The following is a 12,852-nucleotide window of genomic DNA, read 5'->3' as shown; positions in this document are numbered from 1 at the left end:
CCACCCCTTCAGGAAAGTATAACCTACATCGAAAACGTGGCTGTCCGAGACACAATGCTGAATCTGACCATGACTGCCCTGGCTCCCAAACTTCCCCTATTTGAAACAAGCGACTATGAGCTGTGGTTCCAAACCAATCTGGTGGTCCTGCTGGCCAGCTTCAGTCCTACAGTGCTGGAAGTCATCCCTGCCAACATCACATGCGAATCTTACCAAGCAATGTGAGCAAACCAGCCCCCTTGGCTTTAATTTCTCAATCGTTCTGTAGAAATAAAAGTGGAGATTGAGCAATGTTGTTTGTTTTGACAGACTGGAAGGCATGAAGATAGCTTTGGCAGATCTTCCGTCAGGAGTTGGAGTAGAGCTAAATTCAAGTGTAGACACACTTCAACATTCACCACCAAAAGGTATGGCATCAGTAAAGCTGCTGGAATGCTTAGGCAGTGCCTGGGCGGTGAGAAAAGCCAACAAATTGTGACCACATGTATTTGAATATGTCAGCGTCATGAGAGTTGCCTCCCATCGACCAATATCTCTTGTCTTGGCTTCTCTCTTTAGCCTGCACGACTCCACCACCCACCACACCCCCCACAGTGCCCCCCACCATGCCATCCACCACACCGTCCCCAGTACCACCCACTGCACCACCGACCGTGTCCCCCACCGCTGTTGTAAGTACTTCATCTGGTGGCATTATGCCCAAGATAAGCTCTTCCTAATTCTTTTCTCTAATTTTTGCTTTGTCTCACCTCTCACCAGTGCGAGGAAACATTGATCGATGGTGAGTCGGAACAAAGATTGCTAAATGTTTTCAGTTTTAATAATATTGTGAGATGGCTATAAAGATCTGCCACTGATAACTTTTCTGGCCTTTTTTGCAGAGGAAAGGCTTTGTGCAGGTGTAGACAGGTGAGTTTCACTGTGGTGTCTACTGAGAAATGAGGTAAGATTTAAAACAGAGGTGTAAATGGACAACATGCTTTTGTGCCTTGCAGTGAACAACTTCAGACATCAGGCAGCGTCGCGGCTCAACTCTGCAACTTCAGCATTCCTGAATATGCCTGCTCTTCAGTAAGCCTTTCCTGAAGCATGCAGCAGTATGACTGTTAATTGTAAAGAGACCTTTTTCTCTAACAGCACAAATCTGTCCGCTTCCCCCCCCAAGGTTGCGTCCTCTCTGTCCTCTGATGACCTCGTCACGCTGCTGACCTGCAAGGCATCAACGGTCATGAGCAACAGCACAGAGATGTGGAAGCTTTTCTTCCAGAAAGTCACTGGGGTTCTGGAGAATGCGCTGTCCGTGTACTCCAGTCAGGTCAGTAGCAGCCCTGCATTTTCCAGTACACAAGTGAAACACTGCCACAGGGCTCTGTTTTGACACGTGTGTGACATATGTGCCCTTTGCTTTCCCAGAACCTAAGCAACGGTCATGCTGCATCCAACATTCTGGATGCCATTGGACAGCTGACAATCAGCAACTTTAGCGCTTCACAGCTGACAAATGCCAGCTTCATTACAGCCTGGTTCCAGGAGCGTCTGAGACCGTTTTTGCCATCTGTCTCTGTGGAGTTTCTATCCTGCTTGAGTACCAAGAACTTCAGCTGTGACTCCTACCAAGCAGCGTAAGTAACCTCAATGCTGTGGAAGTGCTGAAGTGGTGCTTAGGAGAGAGAAGTCTGGCAATCCATAATGGCCACCATTCTTTGCCTATTTAGGGTGCTGGGTCTCAGCCGTCAATCATCGCTCATGGCAATGGAGACAAAACAGGACGTCTTCAATGCTTTCATCAAACCCTTCCTCTCAAGAGCTGACCAAACAGGTAAGCCCTGTCACTGTCAAGCTTCATCACCCATCTTGTTGTAGTTGCCAGGGTATCTTTTAACGTCTGAGGTTGTGGCAAATTTTGCAGCTTGCTTACAATTGCACTGTTTCTGTTGAATTTTCCAATGCTCTTGGTTCACTGCAGATGCTGCCTGTCTTTCCAAAATGACGAGCAGCGCTGAATGGCTTGAGAAGAACTTTGGCCTGTTCTCTGGCTATGCTACTGTGGAGTTTTTAGAAGCCCTGAATGTCAATTTCTCCAGTGTGCGTACCTGATGCCTTTCTCCAGTTGTCCATGTGATCTGTCATGATGAATCTTCTGTCTTTTTCAAGTGAAGGGCTTCACCTGCGCTAACTTCTGCTCTCTATCTTGTCCTTCAGTTGGGATCGCTGTCACTGCTGAACCCTACTCAAGTAGCTGAAATCACCCTGAGCTCTGGAGCGCTAAACAACACTGATCAGATCGTGGTTGTGTTTGACCGGCTGGAGAAAGGCGACGCTTTCCTGAACATGAAGGAATTTCTGACAGAACTAAATGCAGCTCCAGAGGCAAGTCAATCTGCTGAAATGTGTGGCATAGACCGTGTGGATGCCCCAGAGAAAGGTGTAGAATAGTAGGCTTTCTTGCGGTGCCACTCACACTCCTGTTGTTGTGTCTCTACAGATTCCTGTCATCAGCCCTGCTGTGAGTGACGTGATGATGAACCGCACCTTCGCAATCATTGAAGGCTATTTCCGGAAATTTGAGACTCACGATTGGGTGGTGTGGTTCACCGTGAATCTCGTTCCCATCCTCCCCAGTTTCACCACAGAAATGCTGGTTAAGGTCACAGCTTCAGTCAACTGCACCGACTACCGTGTGATGTGAGTTTCTAACTTCAGAGTGAGAATGTTTTTCAGCCTGCACCAGGATCTCCACCTCATGACCCCTCTTTGGCTTTGTGTTGCAGAGTTAAGGGATTGGGAATCAATTTCCAGAGAATGACATTTACCAGGAGGCAGGAGATAACCAATGTTCTGGTCGAGCACCTAAAGACAACTGCTGCCAAATTCAGCATGCCAGGTAAACCTTCCAGAACACCTTTTTCCAGCATCTCCTTGTTGCTGGAAGGGAATGGGTTGCAATATAAATATTTTTTCTTAGACAACAGGCCAGGGTGTGTGTTGTGTCCCCTGTTGTGTGCATGATGCAGGCTGACCTTCCTCCATCCTTGTCTTTAAAAAATCAGGTTGCAGACAGAAAACTGAAAGCGCTGCTGAATGGCTCGACACCAACTTGGGTCGATTCTCCTCTTCAGCCAGTTACTCAGACCTCAAGTCCCTGAACATTAGCATGGTAACGTACCATCTTTTTCTTATCTTTCCTTTCTACAGTTTTGTTGTTGTTGTTTGTTTGCTTGGTTTAGGTCAGGCACCAAAGCACTGGCGGTCTTGCATAATGTCCTCTGGTGTTGTGTTTTTGCTTTGTTCATCTTAGTTGGCAGCTCTGGGATCCCTAGCACCCGATCAGAAAGCAGAGCTACTGTTGGATCCATCCACCGATGCTCTAGACAATGTCACCGTGGTACAGGAGGTGTTGACCAGCATACTGACGTCTCCAGATGAGAAACAACTTGAGATGTTTTTTGAAACATTTGTGAAAGTCAGCAAAGTGGTGAGTAATGTTTGTAGGTAGGTCTTCAGAGTGACTAACCTTTATGAGCTGAACCGGATTTTAGATATTTAAACAAGCCAACAGCAACCCCTCCTTCCTCCACCCCTTCAGGAAAGTATAACCTACATCGAAAACGTGGCTGTCCGAGACACAATGCTGAATCTGACCATGACTGCCCTGGCTCCCAAACTTCCCCTATTTGAAACAAGCGACTATGAGCTGTGGTTCCAAACCAATCTGGTGGTCCTGCTGGCCAGCTTCAGTCCTACAGTGCTGGAAGTCATCCCTGCCAACATCACATGCGAATCTTACCAAGCAATGTGAGCAAACCAGCCCCCTTGGCTTTAATTTCTCAATCGTTCTGTAGAAATAAAAGTGGAGATTGAGCAATGTTGTTTGTTTTGACAGACTGGAAGGCATGAAGATAGCTTTGGCAGATCTTCCGTCAGGAGTTGGAGTAGAGCTAAATTCAAGTGTAGACACACTTCAACATTCACCACCAAAAGGTATGGCATCAGTAAAGCTGCTGGAATGCTTAGGCAGTGCCTGGGCGGTGAGAAAAGCCAACAAATTGTGACCACATGTATTTGAATATGTCAGCGTCATGAGAGTTGCCTCCCATCGACCAATATCTCTTGTCTTGGCTTCTCTCTTTAGCCTGCACGACTCCACCACCCACCACACCCCCCACAGTGCCCCCCACCATGCCATCCACCACACCGTCCCCAGTACCACCCACTGCACCACCGACCGTGTCCCCCACCGCTGTTGTAAGTACTTCATCTGGTGGCATTATGCCCAAGATAAGCTCTTCCTAATTCTTTTCTCTAATTTTTGCTTTGTCTCACCTCTCACCAGTGCGAGGAAACATTGATCGATGGTGAGTCGGAACAAAGATTGCTAAATGTTTTCAGTTTTAATAATATTGTGAGATGGCTATAAAGATCTGCCACTGATAACTTTTCTGGCCTTTTTTGCAGAGGAAAGGCTTTGTGCAGGTGTAGACAGGTGAGTTTCACTGTGGTGTCTACTGAGAAATGAGGTAAGATTTAAAACAGAGGTGTAAATGGACAACATGCTTTTGTGCCTTGCAGTGAACAACTTCAGACATCAGGCAGCGTCGCGGCTCAACTCTGCAACTTCAGCATTCCTGAATATGCCTGCTCTTCAGTAAGCCTTTCCTGAAGCATGCAGCAGTATGACTGTTAATTGTAAAGAGACCTTTTTCTCTAACAGCACAAATCTGTCCGCTTCCCCCCCCAAGGTTGCGTCCTCTCTGTCCTCTGATGACCTCGTCACGCTGCTGACCTGCAAGGCATCAACGGTCATGAGCAACAGCACAGAGATGTGGAAGCTTTTCTTCCAGAAAGTCACTGGGGTTCTGGAGAATGCGCTGTCCGTGTACTCCAGTCAGGTCAGTAGCAGCCCTGCATTTTCCAGTACACAAGTGAAACACTGCCACAGGGCTCTGTTTTGACACGTGTGTGACATATGTGCCCTTTGCTTTCCCAGAACCTAAGCAACGGTCATGCTGCATCCAACATTCTGGATGCCATTGGACAGCTGACAATCAGCAACTTTAGCGCTTCACAGCTGACAAATGCCAGCTTCATTACAGCCTGGTTCCAGGAGCGTCTGAGACCGTTTTTGCCATCTGTCTCTGTGGAGTTTCTATCCTGCTTGAGTACCAAGAACTTCAGCTGTGACTCCTACCAAGCAGCGTAAGTAACCTCAATGCTGTGGAAGTGCTGAAGTGGTGCTTAGGAGAGAGAAGTCTGGCAATCCATAATGGCCACCATTCTTTGCCTATTTAGGGTGCTGGGTCTCAGCCGTCAATCATCGCTCATGGCAATGGAGACAAAACAGGACGTCTTCAATGCTTTCATCAAACCCTTCCTCTCAAGAGCTGACCAAACAGGTAAGCCCTGTCACTGTCAAGCTTCATCACCCATCTTGTTGTAGTTGCCAGGGTATCTTTTAACGTCTGAGGTTGTGGCAAATTTTGCAGCTTGCTTACAATTGCACTGTTTCTGTTGAATTTTCCAATGCTCTTGGTTCACTGCAGATGCTGCCTGTCTTTCCAAAATGACGAGCAGCGCTGAATGGCTTGAGAAGAACTTTGGCCTGTTCTCTGGCTATGCTACTGTGGAGTTTTTAGAAGCCCTGAATGTCAATTTCTCCAGTGTGCGTACCTGATGCCTTTCTCCAGTTGTCCATGTGATCTGTCATGATGAATCTTCTGTCTTTTTCAAGTGAAGGGCTTCACCTGCGCTAACTTCTGCTCTCTATCTTGTCCTTCAGTTGGGATCGCTGTCACTGCTGAACCCTACTCAAGTAGCTGAAATCACCCTGAGCTCTGGAGCGCTAAACAACACTGATCAGATCGTGGTTGTGTTTGACCGGCTGGAGAAAGGCGACGCTTTCCTGAACATGAAGGAATTTCTGACAGAACTAAATGCAGCTCCAGAGGCAAGTCAATCTGCTGAAATGTGTGGCATAGACCGTGTGGATGCCCCAGAGAAAGGTGTAGAATAGGAGGCTTTCTTGCGGTGCCACTCACACTCCTGTTGTTGTGTCTCTACAGATTCCTGTCATCAGCCCTGCTGTGAGTGACGTGATGATGAACCGCACCTTCGCAATCATTGAAGGCTATTTCCGGAAATTTGAGACTCACGATTGGGTGGTGTGGTTCACCGTGAATCTCGTTCCCATCCTCCCCAGTTTCACCACAGAAATGCTGGTTAAGGTCACAGCTTCAGTCAACTGCACCGACTACCGTGTGATGTGAGTTTCTAACTTCAGAGTGAGAATGTTTTTCAGCCTGCACCAGGATCTCCACCTCATGACCCCTCTTTGGCTTTGTGTTGCAGAGTTAAGGGATTGGGAATCAATTTCCAGAGAATGACATTTACCAGGAGGCAGGAGATAACCAATGTTCTGGTCGAGCACCTAAAGACAACTGCTGCCAAATTCAGCATGCCAGGTAAACCTTCCAGAACACCTTTTTCCAGCATCTCCTTGTTGCTGGAAGGGAATGGGTTGCAATATAAATATTTTTTCTTAGACAACAGGCCAGGGTGTGTGTTGTGTCCCCTGTTGTGTGCATGATGCAGGCTGACCTTCCTCCATCCTTGTCTTTAAAAAATCAGGTTGCAGACAGAAAACTGAAAGCGCTGCTGAATGGCTCGACACCAACTTGGGTCGATTCTCCTCTTCAGCCAGTTACTCAGACCTCAAGTCCCTGAACATTAGCATGGTAACGTACCATCTTTTTCTTATCTTTCCTTTCTACAGTTTTGTTGTTGTTGTTTGTTTGCTTGGTTTAGGTCAGGCACCAAAGCACTGGCGGTCTTGCATAATGTCCTCTGGTGTTGTGTTTTTGCTTTGTTCATCTTAGTTGGCAGCTCTGGGATCCCTAGCACCCGATCAGAAAGCAGAGCTACTGTTGGATCCATCCACCGATGCTCTAGACAATGTCACCGTGGTACAGGAGGTGTTGACCAGCATACTGACGTCTCCAGATGAGAAACAACTTGAGATGTTTTTTGAAACATTTGTGAAAGTCAGCAAAGTGGTGAGTAATGTTTGTAGGTAGGTCTTCAGAGTGACTAACCTTTATGAGCTGAACCGGATTTTAGATATTTAAACAAGCCAACAGCAACCCCTCCTTCCTCCACCCCTTCAGGAAAGTATAACCTACATCGAAAACGTGGCTGTCCGAGACACAATGCTGAATCTGACCATGACTGCCCTGGCTCCCAAACTTCCCCTATTTGAAACAAGCGACTATGAGCTGTGGTTCCAAACCAATCTGGTGGTCCTGCTGGCCAGCTTCAGTCCTACAGTGCTGGAAGTCATCCCTGCCAACATCACATGCGAATCTTACCAAGCAATGTGAGCAAACCAGCCCCCTTGGCTTTAATTTCTCAATCGTTCTGTAGAAATAAAAGTGGAGATTGAGCAATGTTGTTTGTTTTGACAGACTGGAAGGCATGAAGATAGCTTTGGCAGATCTTCCGTCAGGAGTTGGAGTAGAGCTAAATTCAAGTGTAGACACACTTCAACATTCACCACCAAAAGGTATGGCATCAGTAAAGCTGCTGGAATGCTTAGGCAGTGCCTGGGCGGTGAGAAAAGCCAACAAATTGTGACCACATGTATTTGAATATGTCAGCGTCATGAGAGTTGCCTCCCATCGACCAATATCTCTTGTCTTGGCTTCTCTCTTTAGCCTGCACGACTCCACCACCCACCACACCCCCCACAGTGCCCCCCACCATGCCATCCACCACACCGTCCCCAGTACCACCCACTGCACCACCGACCGTGTCCCCCACCGCTGTTGTAAGTACTTCATCTGGTGGCATTATGCCCAAGATAAGCTCTTCCTAATTCTTTTCTCTAATTTTTGCTTTGTCTCACCTCTCACCAGTGCGAGGAAACATTGATCGATGGTGAGTCGGAACAAAGATTGCTAAATGTTTTCAGTTTTAATAATATTGTGAGATGGCTATAAAGATCTGCCACTGATAACTTTTCTGGCCTTTTTTGCAGAGGAAAGGCTTTGTGCAGGTGTAGACAGGTGAGTTTCATTGTGGTGTCTACTGAGAAATGAGGTAAGATTTAAAACAGAGGTGTAAATGGACAACATGCTTTTGTGCCTTGCAGTGAACAACTTCAGACATCAGGCAGCGTCGCGGCTCAACTCTGCAACTTCAGCATTCCTGAATATGCCTGCTCTTCAGTAAGCCTTTCCTGAACCGTGCAGCAGTATGACTGTTAATTGTAAAGAGACCTTTTTCTCTAACAGCACAAATCTGTCCGCTTCCCCCCCAAGGTTGCGTCCTCTCTGTCCTCTGATGACCTCGTCACGCTGCTGACCTGCAAGGCATCAACGGTCATGAGCAACAGCACAGAGATGTGGAAGCTTTTCTTCCAGAAAGTCACTGGGGTTCTGGAGAATGCGCTGTCCGTGTACTCCAGTCAGGTCAGTAGCAGCCCTGCATTTTCCAGTACACAAGTGAAACACTGCCACAGGGCTCTGTTTTGACACGTGTGTGACATATGTGCCCTTTGCTTTCCCAGAACCTAAGCAACGGTCATGCTGCATCCAACATTCTGGATGCCATTGGACAGCTGACAATCAGCAACTTTAGCGCTTCACAGCTGACAAATGCCAGCTTCATTACAGCCTGGTTCCAGGAGCGTCTGAGACCGTTTTTGCCATCTGTCTCTGTGGAGTTTCTATCCTGCTTGAGTACCAAGAACTTCAGCTGTGACTCCTACCAAGCAGCGTAAGTAACCTCAATGCTGTGGAAGTGCTGAAGTGGTGCTTAGGAGAGAGAAGTCTGGCAATCCATAATGGCCACCATTCTTTGCCTATTTAGGGTGCTGGGTCTCAGCCGTCAATCATCGCTCATGGCAATGGAGACAAAACAGGACGTCTTCAATGCTTTCATCAAACCCTTCCTCTCAAGAGCTGACCGAACAGGTAAGCCCTGTCACTGTCAAGCTTCATCACCCATCTTGTTGTAGTTGCCAGGGTATCTTTTAACGTCTGAGGTTGTGGCAAATTTTGCAGCTTGCTTACAATTGCACTGTTTCTGTTGAATTTTCCAATGCTCTTGGTTCACTGCAGATGCTGCCTGTCTTTCCAAAATGACGAGCAGCGCTGAATGGCTTGAGAAGAACTTTGGCCTGTTCTCTGGCTATGCTACTGTGGAGTTTTTAGAAGCCCTGAATGTCAATTTCTCCAGTGTGCGTACCTGATGCCTTTCTCCAGTTGTCCATGTGATCTGTCATGATGAATCTTCTGTCTTTTTCAAGTGAAGGGCTTCACCTGCGCTAACTTCTGCTCTCTATCTTGTCCTTCAGTTGGGATCGCTGTCACTGCTGAACCCTACTCAAGTAGCTGAAATCACCCTGAGCTCTGGAGCGCTAAACAACACTGATCAGATCGTGGTTGTGTTTGACCGGCTGGAGAAAGGCGACGCTTTCCTGAACATGAAGGAATTTCTGACAGAACTAAATGCAGCTCCAGAGGCAAGTCAATCTGCTGAAATGTGTGGCATAGACCGTGTGGATGCCCCAGAGAAAGGTGTAGAATAGGAGGCTTTCTTGCGGTGCCACTCACACTCCTGTTGTTGTGTCTCTACAGATTCCTGTCATCAGCCCTGCTGTGAGTGACGTGATGATGAACCGCACCTTCGCAATCATTGAAGGCTATTTCCGGAAATTTGAGACTCACGATTGGGTGGTGTGGTTCACCGTGAATCTCGTTCCCATCCTCCCCAGTTTCACCACAGAAATGCTGGTTAAGGTCACAGCTTCAGTCAACTGCACCGACTACCGTGTGATGTGAGTTTCTAACTTCAGAGTGAGAATGTTTTTCAGCCTGCACCAGGATCTCCACCTCATGACCCCTCTTTGGCTTTGTGTTGCAGAGTTAAGGGATTGGGAATCAATTTCCAGAGAATGACATTTACCAGGAGGCAGGAGATAACCAATGTTCTGGTCGAGCACCTAAAGACAACTGCTGCCAAATTCAGCATGCCAGGTAAACCTTCCAGAACACCTTTTTCCAGCATCTCCTTGTTGCTGGAAGGGAATGGGTTGCAATATAAATATTTTTTCTTAGACAACAGGCCAGGGTGTGTGTTGTGTCCCCTGTTGTGTGCATGATGCAGGCTGACCTTCCTCCATCCTTGTCTTTAAAAAATCAGGTTGCAGACAGAAAACTGAAAGCGCTGCTGAATGGCTCGACACCAACTTGGGTCGATTCTCCTCTTCAGCCAGTTACTCAGACCTCAAGTCCCTGAACATTAGCATGGTAACGTACCATCTTTTTCTTATCTTTCCTTTCTACAGTTTTGTTGTTGTTGTTTGTTTGCTTGGTTTAGGTCAGGCACCAAAGCACTGGCGGTCTTGCATAATGTCCTCTGGTGTTGTGTTTTTGCTTTGTTCATCTTAGTTGGCAGCTCTGGGATCCCTAGCACCCGATCAGAAAGCAGAGCTACTGTTGGATCCATCCACCGATGCTCTAGACAATGTCACCGTGGTACAGGAGGTGTTGACCAGCATACTGACGTCTCCAGATGAGAAACAACTTGAGATGTTTTTTGAAACATTTGTGAAAGTCAGCAAAGTGGTGAGTAATGTTTGTAGGTAGGTCTTCAGAGTGACTAACCTTTATGAGCTGAACCGGATTTTAGATATTTAAACAAGCCAACAGCAACCCCTCCTTCCTCCACCCCTTCAGGAAAGTATAACCTACATCGAAAACGTGGCTGTCCGAGACACAATGCTGAATCTGACCATGACTGCCCTGGCTCCCAAACTTCCCCTATTTGAAACAAGCGACTATGAGCTGTGGTTCCAAACCAATCTGGTGGTCCTGCTGGCCAGCTTCAGTCCTACAGTGCTGGAAGTCATCCCTGCCAACATCACATGCGAATCTTACCAAGCAATGTGAGCAAACCAGCCCCCTTGGCTTTAATTTCTCAATCGTTCTGTAGAAATAAAAGTGGAGATTGAGCAATGTTGTTTGTTTTGACAGACTGGAAGGCATGAAGATAGCTTTGGCAGATCTTCCGTCAGGAGTTGGAGTAGAGCTAAATTCAAGTGTAGACACACTTCAACATTCACCACCAAAAGGTATGGCATCAGTAAAGCTGCTGGAATGCTTAGGCAGTGCCTGGGCGGTGAGAAAAGCCAACAAATTGTGACCACATGTATTTGAATATGTCAGCGTCATGAGAGTTGCCTCCCATCGACCAATATCTCTTGTCTTGGCTTCTCTCTTTAGCCTGCACGACTCCACCACCCACCACACCCCCCACAGTGCCCCCCACCATGCCATCCACCACACCGTCCCCAGTACCACCCACTGCACCACCGACCGTGTCCCCCACCGCTGTTGTAAGTACTTCATCTGGTGGCATTATGCCCAAGATAAGCTCTTCCTAATTCTTTTCTCTAATTTTTGCTTTGTCTCACCTCTCACCAGTGCGAGGAAACATTGATCGATGGTGAGTCGGAACAAAGATTGCTAAATGTTTTCAGTTTTAATAATATTGTGAGATGGCTATAAAGATCTGCCACTGATAACTTTTCTGGCCTTTTTTGCAGAGGAAAGGCTTTGTGCAGGTGTAGACAGGTGAGTTTCATTGTGGTGTCTACTGAGAAATGAGGTAAGATTTAAAACAGAGGTGTAAATGGACAACATGCTTTTGTGCCTTGCAGTGAACAACTTCAGACATCAGGCAGCGTCGCGGCTCAACTCTGCAACTTCAGCATTCCTGAATATGCCTGCTCTTCAGTAAGCCTTTCCTGAAGCATGCAGCAGTATGACTGTTAATTGTAAAGAGACCTTTTTCTCTAACAGCACAAATCTGTCCGCTTCCCCCCCCAAGGTTGCGTCCTCTCTGTCCTCTGATGACCTCGTCACGCTGCTGACCTGCAAGGCATCAACGGTCATGAGCAACAGCACAGAGATGTGGAAGCTTTTCTTCCAGAAAGTCACTGGGGTTCTGGAGAATGCGCTGTCCGTGTACTCCAGTCAGGTCAGTAGCAGCCCTGCATTTTCCAGTACACAAGTGAAACACTGCCAGAGGGCTCTGTTTTGACACGTGTGTGACATATGTGCCCTTTGCTTTCCCAGAACCTAAGCAACGGTCATGCTGCATCCAACATTCTGGATGCCATTGGACAGCTGACAATCAGCAACTTTAGCGCTTCACAGCTGACAAATGCCAGCTTCATTACAGCCTGGTTCCAGGAGCGTCTGAGACCGTTTTTGCCATCTGTCTCTGTGGAGTTTCTATCCTGCTTGAGTACCAAGAACTTCAGCTGTGACTCCTACCAAGCAGCGTAAGTAACCTCAATGCTGTGGAAGTGCTGAAGTGGTGCTTAGGAGAGAGAAGTCTGGCAATCCATAATGGCCACCATTCTTTGCCTATTTAGGGTGCTGGGTCTCAGCCGTCAATCATCGCTCATGGCAATGGAGACAAAACAGGACGTCTTCAATGCTTTCATCAAACCCTTCCTCTCAAGAGCTGACCGAACAGGTAAGCCCTGTCACTGTCAAGCTTCATCACCCATCTTGTTGTAGTTGCCAGGGTATCTTTTAACGTCTGAGGTTGTGGCAAATTTTGCAGCTTGCTTACAATTGCACTGTTTCTGTTGAATTTTCCAATGCTCTTGGTTCACTGCAGATGCTGCCTGTCTTTCCAAAATGACGAGCAGCGCTGAATGGCTTGAGAAGAACTTTGGCCTGTTCTCTGGCTATGCTACTGTGGAGTTTTTAGAAGCCCTGAATGTCAATTTCTCCAGTGTGCGTACCTGATGCCTTTCTCCAGTTGTCCATGTGATCTGTCATG

General features: G+C 47.2%; 1 protein-coding gene across 1 annotated transcript in view; it reads left to right on the top strand.

Moving 5' to 3' along the window:
* The window catches only part of LOC100330916 (uncharacterized), a 109,972-nt gene that overhangs the window by 38,136 nt on the left and 58,984 nt on the right, over window positions 1-12,852 (top strand). The window contains 49 exon segments of the mRNA NM_001442874.1: window positions 13-221; window positions 310-443; window positions 962-1,071; window positions 1,166-1,315; window positions 1,414-1,622; window positions 1,716-1,819; window positions 1,967-2,085; window positions 2,203-2,370; window positions 2,486-2,685; window positions 2,772-2,884; window positions 3,051-3,157; window positions 3,299-3,475; window positions 3,587-3,795; window positions 3,884-4,017; window positions 4,536-4,645; window positions 4,740-4,889; window positions 4,988-5,196; window positions 5,290-5,393; window positions 5,541-5,659; window positions 5,777-5,944; window positions 6,060-6,259; window positions 6,346-6,458; window positions 6,625-6,731; window positions 6,873-7,049; window positions 7,161-7,369; window positions 7,458-7,555; window positions 7,707-7,819; window positions 7,908-7,929; window positions 8,030-8,057; window positions 8,144-8,219; window positions 8,313-8,462; window positions 8,561-8,769; window positions 8,863-8,966; window positions 9,114-9,232; window positions 9,350-9,517; window positions 9,633-9,832; window positions 9,919-10,031; window positions 10,198-10,304; window positions 10,446-10,622; window positions 10,734-10,942; window positions 11,031-11,128; window positions 11,280-11,392; window positions 11,481-11,502; window positions 11,603-11,630; window positions 11,717-11,792; window positions 11,887-12,036; window positions 12,135-12,343; window positions 12,437-12,540; window positions 12,688-12,806. Of these exon segments, the coding sequence (NP_001429803.1) occupies window positions 13-221; window positions 310-443; window positions 962-1,071; window positions 1,166-1,315; window positions 1,414-1,622; window positions 1,716-1,819; window positions 1,967-2,085; window positions 2,203-2,370; window positions 2,486-2,685; window positions 2,772-2,884; window positions 3,051-3,157; window positions 3,299-3,475; window positions 3,587-3,795; window positions 3,884-4,017; window positions 4,536-4,645; window positions 4,740-4,889; window positions 4,988-5,196; window positions 5,290-5,393; window positions 5,541-5,659; window positions 5,777-5,944; window positions 6,060-6,259; window positions 6,346-6,458; window positions 6,625-6,731; window positions 6,873-7,049; window positions 7,161-7,369; window positions 7,458-7,555; window positions 7,707-7,819; window positions 7,908-7,929; window positions 8,030-8,057; window positions 8,144-8,219; window positions 8,313-8,462; window positions 8,561-8,769; window positions 8,863-8,966; window positions 9,114-9,232; window positions 9,350-9,517; window positions 9,633-9,832; window positions 9,919-10,031; window positions 10,198-10,304; window positions 10,446-10,622; window positions 10,734-10,942; window positions 11,031-11,128; window positions 11,280-11,392; window positions 11,481-11,502; window positions 11,603-11,630; window positions 11,717-11,792; window positions 11,887-12,036; window positions 12,135-12,343; window positions 12,437-12,540; window positions 12,688-12,806 (6,621 nt within the window).

Source organism: Danio rerio, chromosome 1 (genome assembly GCF_052040795.2).
Source record: "Danio rerio strain M-AB ecotype USA chromosome 1, GRCz13ab, whole genome shotgun sequence".
NCBI classification, from domain to species: domain Eukaryota; kingdom Metazoa; phylum Chordata; class Actinopteri; order Cypriniformes; family Danionidae; genus Danio; species Danio rerio.
Note: the sequence above shows the minus strand (reverse complement) of the source record. Positions and strands in the feature narration are given on the sequence as shown.